The sequence below is a fragment of the Sphaerodactylus townsendi genome, linkage group LG03 (genome assembly GCF_021028975.2).
Source record: "Sphaerodactylus townsendi isolate TG3544 linkage group LG03, MPM_Stown_v2.3, whole genome shotgun sequence".
Classification (NCBI taxonomy): Eukaryota; Metazoa; Chordata; class Lepidosauria; order Squamata; family Sphaerodactylidae; genus Sphaerodactylus; species Sphaerodactylus townsendi.
This window is the reverse complement of record NC_059427.1, coordinates 34100564-34119339: the sequence shown is the minus strand read 5'-3', so window position 1 is coordinate 34119339 and position 18776 is coordinate 34100564. Positions and strand designations below refer to the sequence as shown.

General features: G+C 44.9%; 1 protein-coding gene across 3 annotated transcripts in view; it reads left to right on the top strand.

The window, feature by feature from the left end:
• Positions 1-11803, top strand: part of LMOD3 (leiomodin 3) — a 39634-nt gene extending 27831 nt beyond the window's left edge. For all 3 annotated transcript variants that reach the window (XM_048491702.1, XM_048491701.1, XM_048491700.1), the window contains 2 exons: positions 3301-4737; positions 10515-11803. In XM_048491702.1, the coding sequence (XP_048347659.1) occupies positions 3301-4737; positions 10515-10541 (1464 nt within the window). In that variant the 3' untranslated portion in view covers positions 10542-11803. The remainder of the gene's footprint in view (positions 1-3300; positions 4738-10514) is intronic.
• The last annotated feature ends 6973 nt before the right edge of the window (positions 11804-18776 follow it).

The following is an 18776-nucleotide window of genomic DNA, read 5'->3' as shown; positions in this document are numbered from 1 at the left end:
CCCTTGCGCCAAAATCAAACCTAATCTTATTTTATCCATTAAAAAAAAATAGCACCAGGTTTAGCAAATGCTTTTAAGAGCAAGCTTGTACATTACAGAGAAAAAAAATTTGTCCAAGATATTTTCTTTTCATAAACATTGTGGTTTTAATATGAATAAGAGATGAGAATGCTGAGATACATAATACAACATTGGCAGCCCAATCCATAGGCCGCCATGACTGGGGACAGCTCTACCACCATGCGGCCTCCAGACGGCTTTCAGATGGAGCAGGAAGGCAGTGAAAAAATGAAAACACTTGGCTGCTTGGAAAGCCCTCTATAGGGCTCAACAGTTACACCACTTTTTGGGGGGGCATAGGTCCGAGGCCCCTAAATTTGTGTTCCTGGCTCCAAAGCTCAGGTGGAAGCCAAGTAAAGTTGGCTCCACCCCCGGCAAACCCCAGTCCACCTCCCACCCCTGTGCCAGCATCCACACAGATACCAGCATAGCTCCACAGCAGTGCCCACTTCTGGGTTTGGCCACTGTGGGACACCTGTACACCAGTGCCTTTGCCCTCTCTCCTGGCAGGGTTGCCACCAGCAGAGGGGGCAAACGTGTCTCAATGAGCCCACACTGCACCCAGAGCCGGATCCCCCCACCCCAGATTGGGCCATCAATGTACCATATGGTAAAGGTATAATATAATAAATGTTGGGTAAGAGAAAGCACAGACACATTCCCTTAAGGGTGAATTCCTGCTTGCATGAGTGTGGAGGAACAATGGGGCAGGGATGTGGTGGGGGGATAAATCAGCTGCTTGGTATATAGAAGGTCCCAGATTCAGTCTCTGGCATCTTCAGTTAAAAAGGTCAGGTTGTAGGTGATATGTAAGACCTCGTCCTAAGACCCCGGAAAGCCAGTGGACAATACTGGCCTCGACAGAGCCGTGATCTGATTCATGTGTTTATATGTTCAGGGATGTGGCTTAATTGGAAAGCCCATGCTTTGAACGCAGAAGGGTCCAGGTGTAATTTTTGATATTTACATTCAAAAGGATCACACGTAGCAAACAGGATTGGATCTACAAGAAGAGTTCACAGAGGTTTTGGTGGCGTGGATCTGCCTCCATCTTCCCTTAGCAGCCTGCCATTTGTCTGACCCTGCATGTCCCAGTTCGGCCTCTGCGCTTGGCACAGGCCAATCTCCTGGTGGTCCCCGGTCCCTCGATGATGCGGCTGGCCTCCACTAGGGCCAGGGCCTTTACGACCCTGGCCCTGGCGGAACGCTCTCCCTCCAACGTTCCGGGCCCTGCCGGATCTTGGCGAGTTCTGCAGGGCCTGTAAGACTGAGCTGTTCCACCATGCCTTTGGAGAAGCTGGCCGCTGACGGCACCCCCCCTCCCCCCCTTTTTAACTTCTGCGGCCCATTTTCATCTCTGGACCTTTCCGTCTCCCTCTCAAGAGGGGCTTTTAAGATCGTCTGGACGCTGTATTTTGTACGCTGTGTTTTATATGGTCTTAATTATTTTAATGTTTAGAGCCTATATTTATATTGTACTTACATTTAAACAGAGGTGGGATCCAGCAGGTTCTCACAGGTTCCCGAGAGTAGGTTACTAATTATTTGTGTGTGCCGAGAGGGGGTTACTAATTGGTGATTTTGCCATGTGATTTTTGCCTTAGTTACGCCCCTCCTCTCAACAGTAGCGTGCAGAACTTGAAGCAGTCTAGCAGAAGGTGCACCGGCGTGCGTGGCAGCCTGCACCTGCGTGCATTCATTTCCCGCCCAAGGACTGACGCAGCAGCTGCATCCTTGCCACAGCCCCGCCCAGGAATGCCTGGCCATGCCCCCGTCGTGCCCCGCCCAGTTCCCGTCATGCCCCACCCAGCCCCATTGCCACAGTTTGAATCCCACCACCATGAGAACCTGTTACTAAGATTTTTGGATCCCACCACTGCATTTAAATAATAATTTGTCTCCAAACTCCAATCTGAGGACTTGGGAAAACTTGCAAGCAAAATGGGCTGCAGGAGGGGGAATGAGGAGAAATAAAGTTCAATTACCTCTCTTCTCCACTTCCGTGGCACAAGCATTTCCCTTGATCACTGCACCCCCTGTCTTGTGGTGCATTTTGCATTTGAGGCTTTTCCAACACCTTCCATGAATTCTTCCAGTTCTGCTTAAGACCATGGAAAGCTGTTGCCAATTGGTGCAGATAATACTGAGGAATAGTCTGATCCAATACCTGATTACAAAATCACATGAGCACTTAACAAGTGCAACCAAAGCCACCAACCAAAGCCGCCAAAAGAATTTTCATCTCAAACATAGTAAGTAATAGAGATGTGGCGTGAGGGTGCACTGACATGATTACACCTTATGTTGGCACAAGGGGCAAATGTGTTGGCAGGAGGCACGCAAATACGCCGGCAGCAGGGTACCACACAGCTTCACGGCTGAGTTGGGAGGTTTGGGAATGTCCGCATTTTTGGTTCTTCTCTGTGCCTCCCCGGTCTTCTTTGGAGGTGGTGCAGCAATGTGGCAGTGGCACCGTCATCGACCTTTGCAAAATTGAAACCCCCCTGCCCATTGATTGCCCTGCCTGGGATATAATTGCATGCGTAAAACAACCCAAATTCTTTGTTATCAGTGTCCATTTACTATCTCAGAGAGAGAAACAGAGTCATGGATACGAGTTTTTTTGTTGCTCTTCAAGTAGTTGGCAGCTATGCTGAAAACAGGCCAAAGGGGCAGGAAGCCACAGCAAAGACAGCACACCTGGCCATGTTTAGTTTTTAGTTGCAGCCCATCCAGAAATAGTGGGAGAGTTGCCTGATGTGGGCTCAGCTCAGGATTTGTGTGAGTTCTCCCTTTTTTGATCAGCATCATGAACCTTCAAGACATAAAATAATTACTCTTGAGTATAGTGGTTAAGAGCGGCGAACTCTGATCTGGAGAGCCAGGTTTGATTCCCCACTCCTCCACATGAAATCTGCTGAGTGACTTAAGGCTCATTCCGCACATGCAGAATAATGCACTTTCAAACTGCTTTCAGTGCTCTTTGGAGCTGTGCGGAATGGCAAAATCGACTTGCAAACAGTTGTGAAAGTGGTTTGAAAACGCATTATTTTGCGTGTGCGGAAGGGGCCTTGGACTAGTTACAGTTCCCTCAGAACACTCTCACCCCCGCCTACCTCAGAAGGACCTTCATAGTAGCTCAGTGATACCATGTGTTATATCAACTTTGTGAACATTATCTAATTGATGTGGTAAAACTATTTTAAATTATTTCAGCTCTTAGCATTCTGTTTCCTGCAGAGACTCACTGGAGAAAGGTCTGAAGAAAATGTAACAGATGTTGACAACAAGAATGAAATGGCCGATGGCAGCACAGAAGTAGAGAGAAATGAAAGCTATGAAAATGAACAGCCCACTGAACTGGGCACAGGGAAAATAAATGGAGATGTGAGAGACTATAAGGAGAATAAAAAAGAAGAGGAAGAAGAAGAAGAAGAGGAGGAGGAGGAAGAAGAAGAGGAAGAGGAAGAGGAAGAAGAAAATGAAGAAGAGGAAGAAGAGGTGGAGAAGGAAGAAGAGGTGGAGAAGGAAGAAGGAAAAAAGGAGGAAGAAAATAAAGAGAATAGAAATGTTAAGGAAAATCTGGAAACAAAGAAACCATATGATGAAGAGGATAGCAGAAGCACAGAATCAAGGGAAACTGAACAAGAAGAAAACAGTGAAAAGAAACCATCAAAGCTAAATATTCCCTCAAAACTAGCTCTAGATACTAGTTTTATGAAATTAAGTGCAAGGCCTTCAGGAAATCAAACTAATTTAGATGAGAGCCTGAGAAAAGTCCGAAAGAATGATCCAAGTATAACAGAACTCAACTTGAACAACATTGAGAATATCCCCAAGGAAATGCTAGTAGACTTTGTCAATGCCATGAAAAAGAACAAGAATATCAAAACATTCAGTTTAGCCAATGTGGGGGCTGATGACAATGTTGCTTTTGCCCTGGCCAATATGCTGCGTGAAAACAGGAGCATCACTACTTTGAACATCGAATCCAATTTCTTCTCAGGCAAAGGCATTGTGGCCATTATGAGGTGCTTGCAATATAATGAGAAGCTGACTGAGCTACGTTTTCACAACCAGAGAAATATGTTGGGTCACCAAGCAGAAATGGAAATTGCCAGGCTATTGAAAGCCAACCCAACGTTATTGAAGATTGGCTATCATTTTGAACTTCCGGGTCCCAGGATGGTGGTTACCAATCTTCTCAGCAGAAACCTTGATAAGCAGAGACAGAAAAGAATAGATGAACAAAAGCAGCAGCGGTTGAAAGAGCAAAAGGAGCTAATAGCCATGCTAGAGAATGGATTTGGGTTGCCTCCTGGAATGTGGGAGATGTTAGGTGCACCAGTGCCTCCTTCGATGGTGCCTCCACCCATGCAGCCTCCAAAGTCACCAGTCCCATCGGTTACGAGGAGAAAAGAACCTGTAAGAAAGCCAGCCCCTGAACAAGAAAGGAGTGATGATCCACCCTCTTTCAAAATCGTGAAGCTCAAGAGAACCCAGCGCAAACCCACTATAGAACAATACGTCGAGCCGGCTGAAAAAACCAACCTCAAAGACGTGATCAAGACTCTTAAACCTATTCCGAGAAGGCGGCCACCTCCTCTGGTAGACGAAACCCCTCGGGATAAGCTGCTGAGCGATATCCGTCAGAGCAATGTAGCTTATCTTAAACCGGTAAGTACCCAGAACAGAGAAACATAAACAAGTAGGGAAATGTTGCAATCCCGGGAAGGTATTAGGATATCGTTCTTTTCAAAATCAAAGGATGTGGGTGTCGGGACAATTGTATGTTGTGGAGAAAATGCGGCTTGTAAAGAGCATAAGTAATTTTATTTGCGCACTGAGGTCAGTATTACATAAATATAATTTTCGCATGCTTGTCACCTCTCTACGAGTAGAATGTTACTGTTTTCAAAATAAGCAGATAACACTGTTAGAATAAGGAACTGCTGCAGTAGGAGCTGGATTACAGAAAGAATAAATACCTCACATGCAGAAAGGTATCATCCTTGGCATCTCCAGTTAAAAGGATCTCTAATAGCATGTATGTATGCATGTATTTGTTTGTTTGTTTATTATTAGCAAGCCTTTATTGGCATAGACAACAGTACAACAATAAAAAAATGGATTAAAAAGCATATACAATACAGGAAATAAATGTTAGGTCGAAGGAAATCTACTGGCGTTTAGTAATTTCCAGGAGAAAGTCTTCCACTATCATACAGAGTACAAGTAGTGTAATCTAATTAAATTGGGGAGATCTGGTAAATGTAAGGGAGTAAGATTCACATACTTGGATCTGATTTCCTTGAATCTGAGACAGTGTAGTAATTGGTGGGCCAGAGATTCAACTGAGCCATCGTTACATGGGCACAATCTTTTTGCCTTTTCTTGCTTATTAAATCTGCCATGTAACAAGGTAGAAGGCATAACATTAAACCTGGCGAGCATTATGGCTCTCCTTTGAGCAGGGTTTATTAAGCAATACAGGTAGTGTGCCAGGTGGCCCCGTTCAAATAGGAGAGAAAAATACAGGGGGGAAGAAAAATACAGGGAGGATTGTTTGTTTATTCATTCAGCTTGTCGGCTGCTCTTTGCCATAGGGGCTTAGGGCATTTTACAATAGTCTATTCAATAAACATAAAAACCAACTAAATTGGAGAGCCACTCCCAGTCTGAGTAGCCTGGGATGTTTATCCCTCTCAACATCCTGGAGTCCTGCCTTCTAGATTGCAAGGAACTATGGAGCTGGCAGTTTTTGCTGCTTTTTGGACCTAGTGCTAGCATTCAGGAACTGACAGCAAGTCTCCAGCCTCTTCTTGCACGGGTGCTGAGAAAGCTGCAGAATGGTGAGCTGAGGTGGCTCAGTGAGGATTCTTCTGCAGATTTAACGCCTGGCTCATTTCTCACTGTGGTACACCTCCTAGCGTGTGTCTTTTTTTCTTGGCGTGCTGCCTGGGTCATTGGGGAGATCAGAACCCTAGCTTCCCCCTTCCTTTCATGTGACTCAAATGTCACATGACTTCCTGTACCTAGTTGCAGCTAGGTGGGTCCTGTGCTTTGACCACTGCACTAAACTGAAGTTTGTAAACTCATTGATTATCAAGCTCTGTTGTAATACAGTTCTTAGAAATGTTGGATCTGTAGGTTCAAAGTTTTTGCTGTTGTTGTTGCTGACTTTGATAAATTGGTTAATGCACCCCATAGCTTACAGAGAAGGGCAACAAGGATGATTGAGGGACTGGAGCACCTTCCCTATGAGGAGAGGCTGCAGCGTTTGGGACTCTTTAGTTTGGAGAGGAGGCGGCTGAGGGGGGATATGATTGAAGTCTACAAAATTATGCATGGGGTAGAAAATGTTGACAGAGAGAAATTTTTCTCTCTTTCTCACAATACTAGAACCAGGGGGCATACATTGAAAATGCTGGGGGGAAGAATTAGAACTAATCAAAGGAAACACTTCTTCACGCAACGTGTGATTGGTGTTTGGAATATGCTGCCACAGGAGGTGGTGATGGCCACTAACCTGGATAGCTTTAAAAGGGGCTTGGACAGATTTATGGAGGAGAAGTCGATTTATGGCTACCAATCTTGATCCTCCTTGATCTGAGATTGCAAATGCCTTAACAGTCCAGGTGATCGGGAGCAACAGCCGCAGAAGGCCATTGCGTTCACATCCTACAGGTGAGCTCCCAAAGGCACCTGGTGGGCCACTGCGAGTAGCAGAGAGCTGGACTAGATGGACTTTGGTCTGATCCAGCTGGCTTGTTCTTATGTTCTTATGTTCTTATGTTCTTAAATTTCATCTGTTGTTGTAGGAGGTAGCCATCAAATTGGAAATTCCAGCAAACAAGAGTTAGCGTAATGATGTATTATTATTATTGTTGTTGTTGTTGTTGGTAGTAGTAGTAGTAGTAGTAGCAGCAGCAGCAGCAGCAGCAGCAGTAGTAGTAGTAGTAGTAGTAGTAGTAGTAATTCAACTTAATAAACCGCTCTCCCCAAAGTGCTCAGAGCAGTGTACAGGCAATAAATATCAAAATACAAAAAATATCGAATAATAATATTAAAATACATAAACCAGTAAAAACAGTAGGAGTGTTACAACCCACCCCCAATTTGGTGGATGGCATCCAGTCCTAACCCTGGGAGGGGCCTGGCAGACAGCTGAAGAGAAACAGATGATACGTGGGCATCAGGAAGGGGCGGCAGCTCAGCGGCCAGCCTCCCCCCCAACGCCCGGTGGAACAGCTCGGTTTTGCAGGCCGTGCGGAACTCCCTAAGGTCCCGCAGGGCCCTGACAGCTGGAGAAAGAGCATTCCATGTAAAAGCCCTGGCCCTGGTGGAGGCTAGCTGCATCATAGAGGGGCGGGGGACCACCAACAAATAGTAATGTAGTAATGTTAATGTAATCTTAATGACTGAACTATTATCTTTACATCCCTGGGCACTGTTGTATAGCAAACCCTATTCTGGATGGAAGCGTTGTCTCTTCTGCAAGCATATCCTTGCTAAACAAAATAAGGTGCTAAAGGGATGATAGAAGAGGGGAACAGAAAAAGGAGCAGAGGATTCGAGGAACACTTTTCAAACATCAGTTTATTCATGAAATGATGAGCTTCTGGATGTGTCCATCAAAATGTTTGTTATGTTTTTACTATCACTATCCATTTTACAGCTACTGTTACGGCAAGATAATCTGTGTTCTTAGGACGAAAGGAACCAATCTATCCTTTGGCCTCATTTTAATCATCTTGATAACAAAAGTGTAATTCCTTCATTTACACCGACGTTATCAGCTTCACAGTTTCATTTTTATCTTCCCTCCAGTCGCTCCACTGGAGGAGCATTTTTTAATAACCTTTCTGACCCTCAGTGGGGAATCTCAAATGTCAGCCAGTGAATGCACTGTAAGCTATGGGGTGCATTACCCAACAAATCCCTCCTCTCAGTTACACAGCTGGGCAGCTGTCCTCTGAACAAGCCGGTCCACACTAGATGTCTATCCTTACGATGTTACACATTCCATAGATACTTGCACTCAGATCAAGTCCAGTGTGTTGCACCTGTTAATCGTTGGGATCACCCATAGCATTTATAATTCATTGGGTCTCCTTCAGGAGTGCCGAGATAATTTTCCAGGGCTGAAAATCAAGAAATATCCATCATAGATACTAGCATCTTTATTAAGATGCTTGAACTAGTTCTTAGCCCAAGAAATATCCATCATAGATACTAGCATCTTTATTAAGATGCTTGAACTAGTTCTTAGCCCAGGAAAAAACAACTGCATACCAATTATAATGGGTTTCACAATTTCTCATTTTGATTTGGTGCAGCTCTAATGGTGCAAGCCATCTGGGTAGCACAAGAGTGTTTTATTTTATAATGTGCATAGCTAGCATGGTGTAGTGGTTAAAAGCAGGTGAGCTCTAATCTGGAGAACTGGGCATTGGTGGAGGCTGGAGTGGTAGCTTGAAGGCATCCCCAGACAAGAGCCAAAATGAAGTAGGCCTGGTCTGGTAGGCCTGGTCTGGTAGGCGTGGTCTGGTCCACACAGCAGAAAGAGGCCTGGTCTGTCCACACAGCAGAAAGAGGAGGTGATAAGGATGCTGAGGGGGTAGAATACACCATTCCTAGTTGGGCACAAAGTAAGAGATCCCACTTCTAAATGTATGGACAGGCTTTGATGTGCTGGAAGGTTTCCACAGATGAAACAACTTCTGTCCACCAAGGGCGACTTTCTTGCCTTCCCTTCCTGCTTCCCCCCACTGCTGATCCCTGTATTCCATGTAAACAGAAAGTAACAGAACAGAAAATGACCCAGCCTACAATTTCTCTTCCTGTTCTTCTAGTTCAGGGGTAGGGAACCTGCGGCTCTCCAGATGTTCAGGAACTACAATTCCCATCAGCCTCTGTCAGCATGGCCAATTGGCCATGCTGGTAGGGGCTGATGGGAATTGTAGTTCCTGAACATCTGGAGAGCCGCAGGTTCCCTACCCCTGTTCTAGTTAATATAGTGCTATAAGCTGCCTTGAGGTAAGAGATAAGGTGTGGTGTAAAGATTTTTAATCAATATTCATGAAGGTTTTTTTAACAATGGGGAATATTCACCGAGGCGTCTCCACCTGCGGTTTTGAGCAGCACCATCAGTTCTACAACCTCAGCTTTTGAGGAGCTGGTTCTCCTTCATATGTAGACAAGGCAGAGCCTTCTGTGAAGAAAAATGGAAATGTATGGGACAAGAGGACAGCTCCTCGGGGTATTGTTTGGATGGAGAAAGGAGAGGTAGTCAGACAAGCAGAATGTGAAGAATAGGTCTCCTCAGCCTTGGTGAACAAGCAATGGAATGGCAGACAAGATGGAAGATGAGATAGGATGTTAATGCAAAGTGATACATATGTATTATGGGTCATCAAGTCACAACTGACTTTGGCTTTAAAGAGGCTTTCGAAGCAAGTGAGAAGCAGCAGTGATCTATCGTTGACTTTGAAGCAAGTGAGGAGCAGCAGTGGCGTAGGAGGTTAAGAGCTCGTGTATCTAATCTGGAGGAACTGGGTTTGATTCTCCGCTCTGCCACCTGAGCTGTGGAGGCTTATCTGGGGAATTCAGATTAGCCTGTACACTCCCACACACGCTAGCTGGGTGACCTTGGGCTAGTCACAGCTTCTTGGAGCTCTCTCAGCCCCACCTACCTCACAGGGTGTTTGTTGTGAGGGGGGAAGGGCAAGGAGATTGTAAGCCCCTTTGAGTCTCCTACAGGAAAGAGGGGATATAAATCCAAACTCTTCTTCTTCTTCAGCAGAGTCTTCTTTGTTGGTCCCCTATCCAAGTACTAACCCTGCTTAGCTTCAAAGATATTTTGTAATTGTGCCCTACCATATTGCCTTTCCTCAGAATGATACATATTGGGGCCCAAACGTTTGCAGCTTTACAGATTTGCTTATTTCAGAGCGTGTCTGCAGGGCAATTTTTTTTCTGCCCATTTTCCTACCTCTCACCTTCCCATTGCAGCCCAAAATGGCCCCCAAAATACAGCGTTTCAAGTGACAATTCGGGACTTCTGTAGGCAATGGAAAGCAAGAGCATTACACCATGCAGACAGAAATCTTTCATGACTGGAAAGGTCGAACTTCAAAGAACAAGACGAAAAAATCTCATTGCTGGGAGAAGGCAATTTCCTTTCAACAAAATGATTTCCAAGAATGTCACAAACCTCCCCACCCCCCAACCCTTACACAGACAATAGCTGTATGTCATTTGTGCTTTAAATGTTAGATATGGAGAATTCGTACAAATATTCAATCATCTGAAAAACATTTTCCCCATCCTGGGATTTCCTTTAGCATTTACTAGACTTTCTCTTGCTTTAACCAAAGGTTCTTTTTCAGAAAGAAAAGCCTTCCTCCCCTGTTCACAATTAACATTTCTTGGTGTTGTTCCTTTCTACACAGGTACCTGTTCCCAAAGAGCTGGAGTAAAGCACCCCATTCAGTTGAAGGAAACAACTTGAAAATATACAGACTATGCCAGTGTTGCTTCAGATCATTTCGGGGCCCTTTCCTTCAGGTGGAAGACAAATAAGGTGTGGGAACAATGTGTGAAGCATGCTTCCTGTTGAGGTGATGAGCAAAAGAGGTAGAATGCAAGAATACATGGTGAATGGTTTTCATCCACTCTGAAATCATGGGCTGCCTCCCAGTCTATACCAGTTCACTTAATTTTAATTGCTTCCAGGGGTGGAGAGGGGAGAGTGGTACTTTATATCAGTTACTAAGCATGTTACCACTTTTATATCTTCCTTTAGTAAACATTGTTGGAACTATTACTTTCGGTCGCCATGTTTGACAGAAACATGTGGTATCCTTTTGTGAGTGGGTGATTAGTTGCTTTCTCTTTCTCTCTCTCTCTCACACACACACATGCACATACATGAAACACTAGGATTGTCAGCCTCCAAGAATTGCCTGGAGATCTCTTGGGATTACAACTGATCTCCAGTCAACAGAGATGAATTTACCTGGAAAAAATGGCTGCTGAGAAGGTGGACACGACATTATACCTCGCTTTCTCCCAGCTTGGTGTAGTGGTTAAGAGCAGGTGGACTCTAATCTGGGGAACCAGATTAGCACTACACAGGAACAGAAACAAATCTTTACTTAACAGAGGAGATCAGTGTGCATCTATGCTTATCTGGCTGCAGACATGGTAAGAAAAATCTAAACCTGTTTGACCCTTGAGGGGTCTTTCAAAAACAAACGCAAACTGCCGGACAGCCTTCTGATGTGTCAAAAGCCCAGTACATCAGAAAGACTATTTTAAAATGCATCTGCCTTGCCCTGCAAAAATCTGGTCTTGAGAGTTAGGGAAACTACGGCTCATTCCGCACATGCAGAATAATGCACTTTCAAACTGCTTTTAGTGCTCTTTAAAGCTGTGCGGAATAGCAAAATCCGCTTGCAAACAGTTGTGAAAGTGGTTTGAAAATGCATTATTTTGCGTGTGTAGAAGGGGCCTACCTTGAACCTGATCCGGAACTCGATCGGCAGCCAATGGACACTATGTGCTCCCAAGAGGAGCCTGGCTGCCGCATTCTGAACAAGTTTTAGTTTCCGGATCAGGGCCAAAGGAAGGCCAGCATACAGTGAGTTACAATAATCCATTCTAGAGGTGACCGTTACACACTGCCCTTGTCAAAACCATTATTTGTGCATTATTAAACATTTCTGAACTTTGTACAAGAGCATTTATGCCAAAATGTATTTTTATTTTCTAACTTTCAAATGGATGGAGGGAACAGGGATAGGTAGGCACAGGGGTAGGTAGGACCCAGGTGGAACATTCTACAACAAAGAAGGTCCAGCATGCTTTGCTCTGTGGTGGAGGAATATACAATCTAACATCTTTATGTGAAACAGAGTATAGAGGTCTGAATGGCAGGATTGGGCAAAGGCAAGGGAGAGCTTGTATGGGGCTAGCCAGGGAATATCTGGACAGGCCTATCTGCACCAAAATGTTTTTCACGTTCGGCGGACCACGTCCCATCACCCTGCTGTTTTTTTCAGGGTGTGTGCAAATAGAGATGGCCACTTGTTTACTCCACATGTGCACCAGCAGCAGATCCTTCCCCAAAGCAACCCCTTTACCTCCCCCAAAGCAACCCCTTTACCTATGCACTGAAGACAACTGCTCAAGGCACTGAAGTAGGCGTATAGCCGGCTCTCCCTCCTCTCTCAGTGTGAGAAAAGGGGGGGGGGGTTGATATTGCAGATGCAACAACATCACTTCTGGTCACCACAGCTATGATGCTCAAGAAATTTCCCAAGTCTCTATCGTATATGCCATAGAGATTGAGGGAACTTCTAGAGTGGTGGTGAGGAGGCTGTGATATCACTTCTGGGTAATCATCTGCAACTGACTTTGCCATACTGGTGATACTTTCTCTCCCTGCACTCTGCCATTCAAAAGCTCCTGGGGGTGCTGACAACCCTAAAATGAAGGAATAAGTAGGGTAAAACACTGCTGTGCCAAATCAGACAGCTTTTTAAGGGATAACGTTAGAATGCATTTATTCAATCATGCTGTTTTTTCACCATCAACTTCAACCTACTTCTCAAAGTTACTTTTCAATTTTGTTAAGGAAGTATTTCTATTATATAGACAAAGTTGGCTTTTATGCAACTTCTGTTACAGATTCTTGCAGGTGGCACAGGGAACTTGTAGGGTGAAGGGTAAAGCTTACAGAGAGGGGCTCCTTTTTCAAAAGCCGCAGAGGTATGAATGATAAGCTTCAACAGATGTAAGAAAAGGCAAGTTAAATTTGCCTACAGTTATATCTCAAGGCAAATGAGGCCAGACAGCTGAACTGGCTCTGGGAAAAGAGAACATACTCTTCATCCTGAAGGCACTGTCCTACTGATAAAGACTGGGGCTCTCCTATGGGTAGCAAAAACTTGGCAGCTTCAAACAACAGGGCACAGTATGCCATTTGACTTCTGGTGCTTGGCGATACCTAAACAGAGCATTCCAAGCTCGCTCTCGCTCTCTCTCACAGACAACTTCGTGGGACTTGTTTTGGCCTGGCAGGTCCTTATTGTCCTTGCTATATCTTTCTCTCATTCCCCATAAGCAAAGACAATCTCTGTAGTTGCATCTCAGAAACTGATCTCTATGGATTCAGTAATCTCTTTAGGATGATTGACCAACAGTAGGAATTTGCTAATGCCAAACTCCTCCTTGGGTGCACACAGAAGGCTGCTTTAAAAGTCAGACATGGCATGTGGAGTCAGACCCTTGTTGGTCTACTGAAATTTGTATTGACTACTCTGACTAGCAACAGCATTCCAGAGTTTCAGGGGGAGGCGTTTCACATCACCTACGGCCATATTTTTTAACTGCAGGTGTTGGGAGATTGATCCTGAACTGTTGCAAAGCAGGTGCTCAGCCACTCATATATGACCCTTTCCCAATGGTTTAATCCAGGTATTTGGGACATTTCACATTCTAATGTGAAAGAGTGAAGATTTGTCACTGGATACAAAAGAGCTAAAGCCTTGAACAATCCCCCTGCCTTTTTTGGCTGTCAAGTCACATCTGAACTTATGGAGACCCCAATGAGTTTTCAAGGGAAGAGGCATTCAGGGGTGGCCCAGCCCAGTATCACAACCCTGGTATTCTTTGGTGGTCTCCCTTCCAAGTACTAACCAAGGCGGCTTAGCCTCCAACATCTGATGAGATCAGACCTGCCTGGGTTCTCCAGGTCAGTTTCCAAATGCTGTTTTGTTGAAATCCTTAACTGGCTCAGCAACTTTAATTTTTTTTTAAAACCATCACTGTGTCATAAGATGAAAGCCAAACGACAGTGTGTAGGGGAAAAAAAATCTCTCTTTCAACTTGGGAGTGAACACACATGTAGCTGACCGTCAACCATTTGGTGCCTCAAGGTCAGTACTGTCTACTCAGACTGGCAGTGTTTGTCCTGGTCTCTAGCCTTTCCCAAAACCCAGTAACTGATCCTTTTAACTAAAGATGCCAGAGATTGAACCTGAGATCTTCTGCATGCAAAGCCTCTGAACCACAGCCCCTCCTGTTTGGAAATAATATTTTGAAAACACAGACATGTTCATTCCTGCCATCTTTATCCTTTAGGATTACCTGGTCCTCCTAGCACTGAGGCTGACAGCTTTGTCCGGGCTCTGTGCAAAAAGTTCCATCTTCCTTTCAGCAAATATTTGCATCTGGTTCATACTTCTAATTTATCCACTATAGCCCTTCCAGTTCTGATACTGTACTTATATTGACTATAGGGCAGTGGTGGCGAATCTTTGGCACTCCAGATGTTATGGACTACAATTGGCCATGCTGGCAGGGGCTGATGGGAATTGTAGTCCATAACATCTGGAGTGCCAAAGGTTTGCCACCACGGCTATAGGAACTTGCTAATGCCAAACTTTTCACTGGACAAACATATAAAGCTGTGTGGGGTAGTGATCAAGAGCAGGTGGACTCTCATATAGTGTTATAGGGTTTGTTTTCCCCACTCCTTCACCCGAAGCCTACTGGGTTCCCTTGGGCCAGTCACAGTTCTCCCAGAACTCTCTCTCTCTATTCTGGGGAGAGGAAGGGGTTTGTAAGCCTCTTTGAGACTCCTTACAGTTGAGAAAAGCAGGGTATAAATCCAAATCCAAGCACTACTTAGCCCCTGCCCCTTACTTCCTTCATACCTTATTGTCCAGTTACTGTTTTTTCTCAGGGCTGACACCTGCAAACGACTTGCTCTAACCAACCACCTTTCCCCGTGATGCTCACAGGATACCCATGTATGCAGCAGTTTGCATTGCACACTTTTCGTGAATAGAATATAAAACTTTCACATGCTGCAATACTTTTGGCTGTGCACTTTGAGCTATGCGATGCAAATCTATCAATTTGACTGGTGGCAAACAAGCATAGATCCTCACCCCCAAGACTGATCTACACCACAGGCTTGAACAAGGCATTGATGCTTGCCTAAATTAGCTTCACTGCCAAGGAAACTGTGCGTCTGTCCGTGACACCAGATGCATTCTACAGATACTGCCTAACAGGGTTTACACTTACCGCTCCTGAATTATATCTTGTTACTGTTTAGAGGTCAAGCTGGCCCATGTGCAGATCAACATAGAAGTGACTCTTGTTTAATAACCAAGAAAACCCAGCAAGCTCTCATGCATATTTGCTGGCTTTTACCCATCTGATGGCTACACACAAACAACGTTCCTACCGTTTTCTCATTTTGCCCCTCCTCAATCTGGTCCTAGCAGGCTTGGCTTGGGTGTCCAAGTCCTATGGTGCTGCCAAATTTTGACACACTGTCATCTCATAAGAACAAGCCAGCTGGATCAGACCAGAGTCCATCTAGTCCAGCTCTCTGCTACTCGCAGTGGCCCACCAGGTGCCTTTGGGAGCTCACATGCAGGAGGTGAAAGCAATGGCCTTCTGCTGCTGCTGCTGCTCCCGAGTACCTGGACTGTTAAGGCATTTGCAATCTCAGATCAAAGAGGATCAAGATTGGTAGCCATAAATTGACTTCTCCTCCATAAATCTGTCCAAGCCCCTTTTAAAGCTACCCAGGTTAGTGGCCATCACCACCTCCTGTGGCAGCATATTCCAAACACCAATCACACGTTGCGTGAAGAAGTGTTTCCTTTTATTAGTCCTAATTAGTCCTATCTCAGACCGTTAATGGAAAATCTGTCACCACAAGGTGGCCTCCCCTCATCCTTGAGCACTGGCCTTCTGTAAGAAAGGGGGTCACAGTGCTAGCTGCCTAGTTATTTTTCACCCCATCCCAAACTCCCAATGTACCTTAGAGGAACTAGTATGGTGTAGCAGTTGAGAGTGGTGGACTCTTATCTGTGGAACTGAATTAGTTTCCCCACTCCTCTACATGAAGCCTGCTGGGTGACCTTGGGCCAGTCATGGTTCTCTCTGAACTCTCTCAGCCCTACCTACCTCACAAGGCATCTGTTGTGTAGAAAGGAAGAGAAGGAGTTTGTAAGCCTCTTTGAGAATCCTTACGGTTGAAGCGTTGTACAAATCCAAACTCTTCTTCTTGTAGAAATGTTAATACGAGCATTCCATGGTAAGTGGTTCCACTGCTAAGCTGGGTCCAAGGATGACAGAGAGTATACAGCGATTCCTCTATTACTACTGATTGCTTTTGGATGGGTCTAACCATACTTCCCATATTTCTGAAGTTTGCCATAATTTTAGGCAGAACAGAAACAGGGCATGAAAAGAACAATGAAAAACAATAGCATCCCAGGAAGACTCACGTTCCGCCAAGGTGCAAGAAGGTACATGGGAAGTAGAGCACCAAGGTTCTGCATAGCTATTACCAGCCCAGCAATTCAGAACACTATTTTAATTCCCTACCCATACACTTTTAAAAATGAACCCTTGTAAAATTGTCTAAGGCTTTCACAGCCAGATTCAACTGGTTCTGGTGGGTTTTCCAGGCTATGTGGCCGTGGTCTAGTGGATCTTGTTCCTAATGTTTCGGCTGCATCTGTGGCTGGCATCTTCAGAGGTATCTCACAGAGGGAAATCTGTTACACACTATGTCCAGTGAGAAGGGAATGTTTTAGTGGGGTATAAATTGTCATGTCCCCAGGTGGCAATTTATACCCCACTAAAACATTCCCTTCTCACTGGACACAGTGTGTAACAGACTTCCCTCTGTGATACACCTCTGAAGATGCCAGCCACAGATGCAGCCGAAACGTTAGGAACAAGATCCACCAAACCATATATATAAATAAATTATATATATATAAATTATATAATTTTATATATATAAATATAAATATTTTATATATATAAAAGACATAGAAGAGGGCAAGCAAGATGATTAAGGGACTTGTCCTGAAAGAAAAGGCCGAGGAGTCTGAAACTTCAATTTTAAAAAAGAAAGAATGTGAGGTAGAAAAAGCAGAGAAGACTTCTTCTCCCTCTTCCATATTATTACAACTTAGGAGCATTCCGTGTTGATGACAGATTTAGGATGTACCACACCCAAAAAGTACTTCACTCAAAGTGTGATAAAATTTACAAGTGTATGGAGTTACGGTCACAAGCATATATGGCTTTAAAAGTGGAACAGTCAAACATAGATGATAGACCTAGCAGTGGTGTAGTGCTTAAGAGTGGTAGACTCTACTCTGGAGAACTAGGGGCCTTTCCCCACTTACCTTAAGCCCCACACTACTTGAGGAGAGTAGCGCAGGGTCCCCAGGCACTCCCCACGACAAGGGCGGCGACAGCGCAGCCGCCCTGCCGCTGCCGCTGCCGTGCCCCCTCACCGTGCGGCATCCCAGGCGCTCTTCTTAATGGCGCCTTTTGATGACCCCGCACAGAGCGCGGGGTCGTGGGGACACCCGGGCGCGCGCTTGGGATGCCGCGCGCTGAGAGCAGCGCGCGGCATAGGGGGGATCGAAGAGTGTGGGGAAAGGCCCTAGGTTTGACTCCCTACTCCTTCACAACAGCAGTGGACTCTTATATGGTGAACTAGGTTTCCCCACTCCTACATACAATGCTTGCTGGGTGACCTTGATCTACTCACAGTTCTCTCCGAAGTCTCTCTGCCCCACCTACCTCACAAGGTGTCTGTTGTGGAGGAAGGAAGGCGTTTGTAAGCTGCTTTAAACTCTTCTTGGTTGAGAAAAGAGGAGTATAAATCCAAACTCGTCTCTTATGTTGATAACTACTGGAAACATCCACATCCAGAGAAAGCAAGCCTGCAAAGGCCAGTGCTGGGAGACAACATTAGAAGGCCTGGGCCTCTGTGCTCTGGCTTTGGCATTCTAAGGCAGCTCATTAGCCACTATCAAACCGATTACTGGTCTGATGCGGCAAGGCTGTTTTGAGTCCCTACATATATGGCAACGAATCCACTGCAGATACCTATAGAGTCTACAGAGAAAAAGGATTTGTGTGGTGGGAGAATTCATTGCAACTTATATGAATTAAAGTTCTTTCATCAAGGTCCGTATTCTACAGAAAAGGGTTTAAGAGTAAATTCCACCAAGATTATCCTGCAAATCCAAGGCTGAATTAGAACACAGATTCCCCACAATCTAGTATTTGTACTGGACAACAGAGGAAACCTCTTGCTTAATATGGAGAACTGCAAGAGTTCTTGTGAAAAGCATACACAAATTTACAGCTTTACATAAGTTTGATTCCATGCTTTTCTTTTTGGCTTTCTTTTGAGACTGATAGAATTCTGCAACCCACACAGTACAGTTCTAATGTACCTTATATGTTCAAAAAAGAATACTAGAACCTGATTTTTTAAAAAAGTTAACTGGGGGCAATCACAGTTCTTCCTGTGAGCTGCAGAATTCCAGGTAGCAGCAGCCAGACACAAGCAGCTGCAGTGAGGGCTGTTGACTGTAGGAATACTGCCAACAGGCATTTCTAAACATGGCATCTCTTTGTAAACTTAGGCATGGGACTTCAAGTTTCGTGCCTTGGAGCACCCAGCCCATCTGTGCATTACCGGCAGGTCAAAAGTACATTCTAGCTCTGTATACAATAAATGTTCCTCTCTCTCTCACACGCACACACTCTCTCTCACAGGCACACACAATACCTTATGAGAAAGACAGAACTTTAAACAGCAGGTAGAGATAATTTGTTAGAGGCAAGGGAAGACACTGAAAGTAGAAATTTAT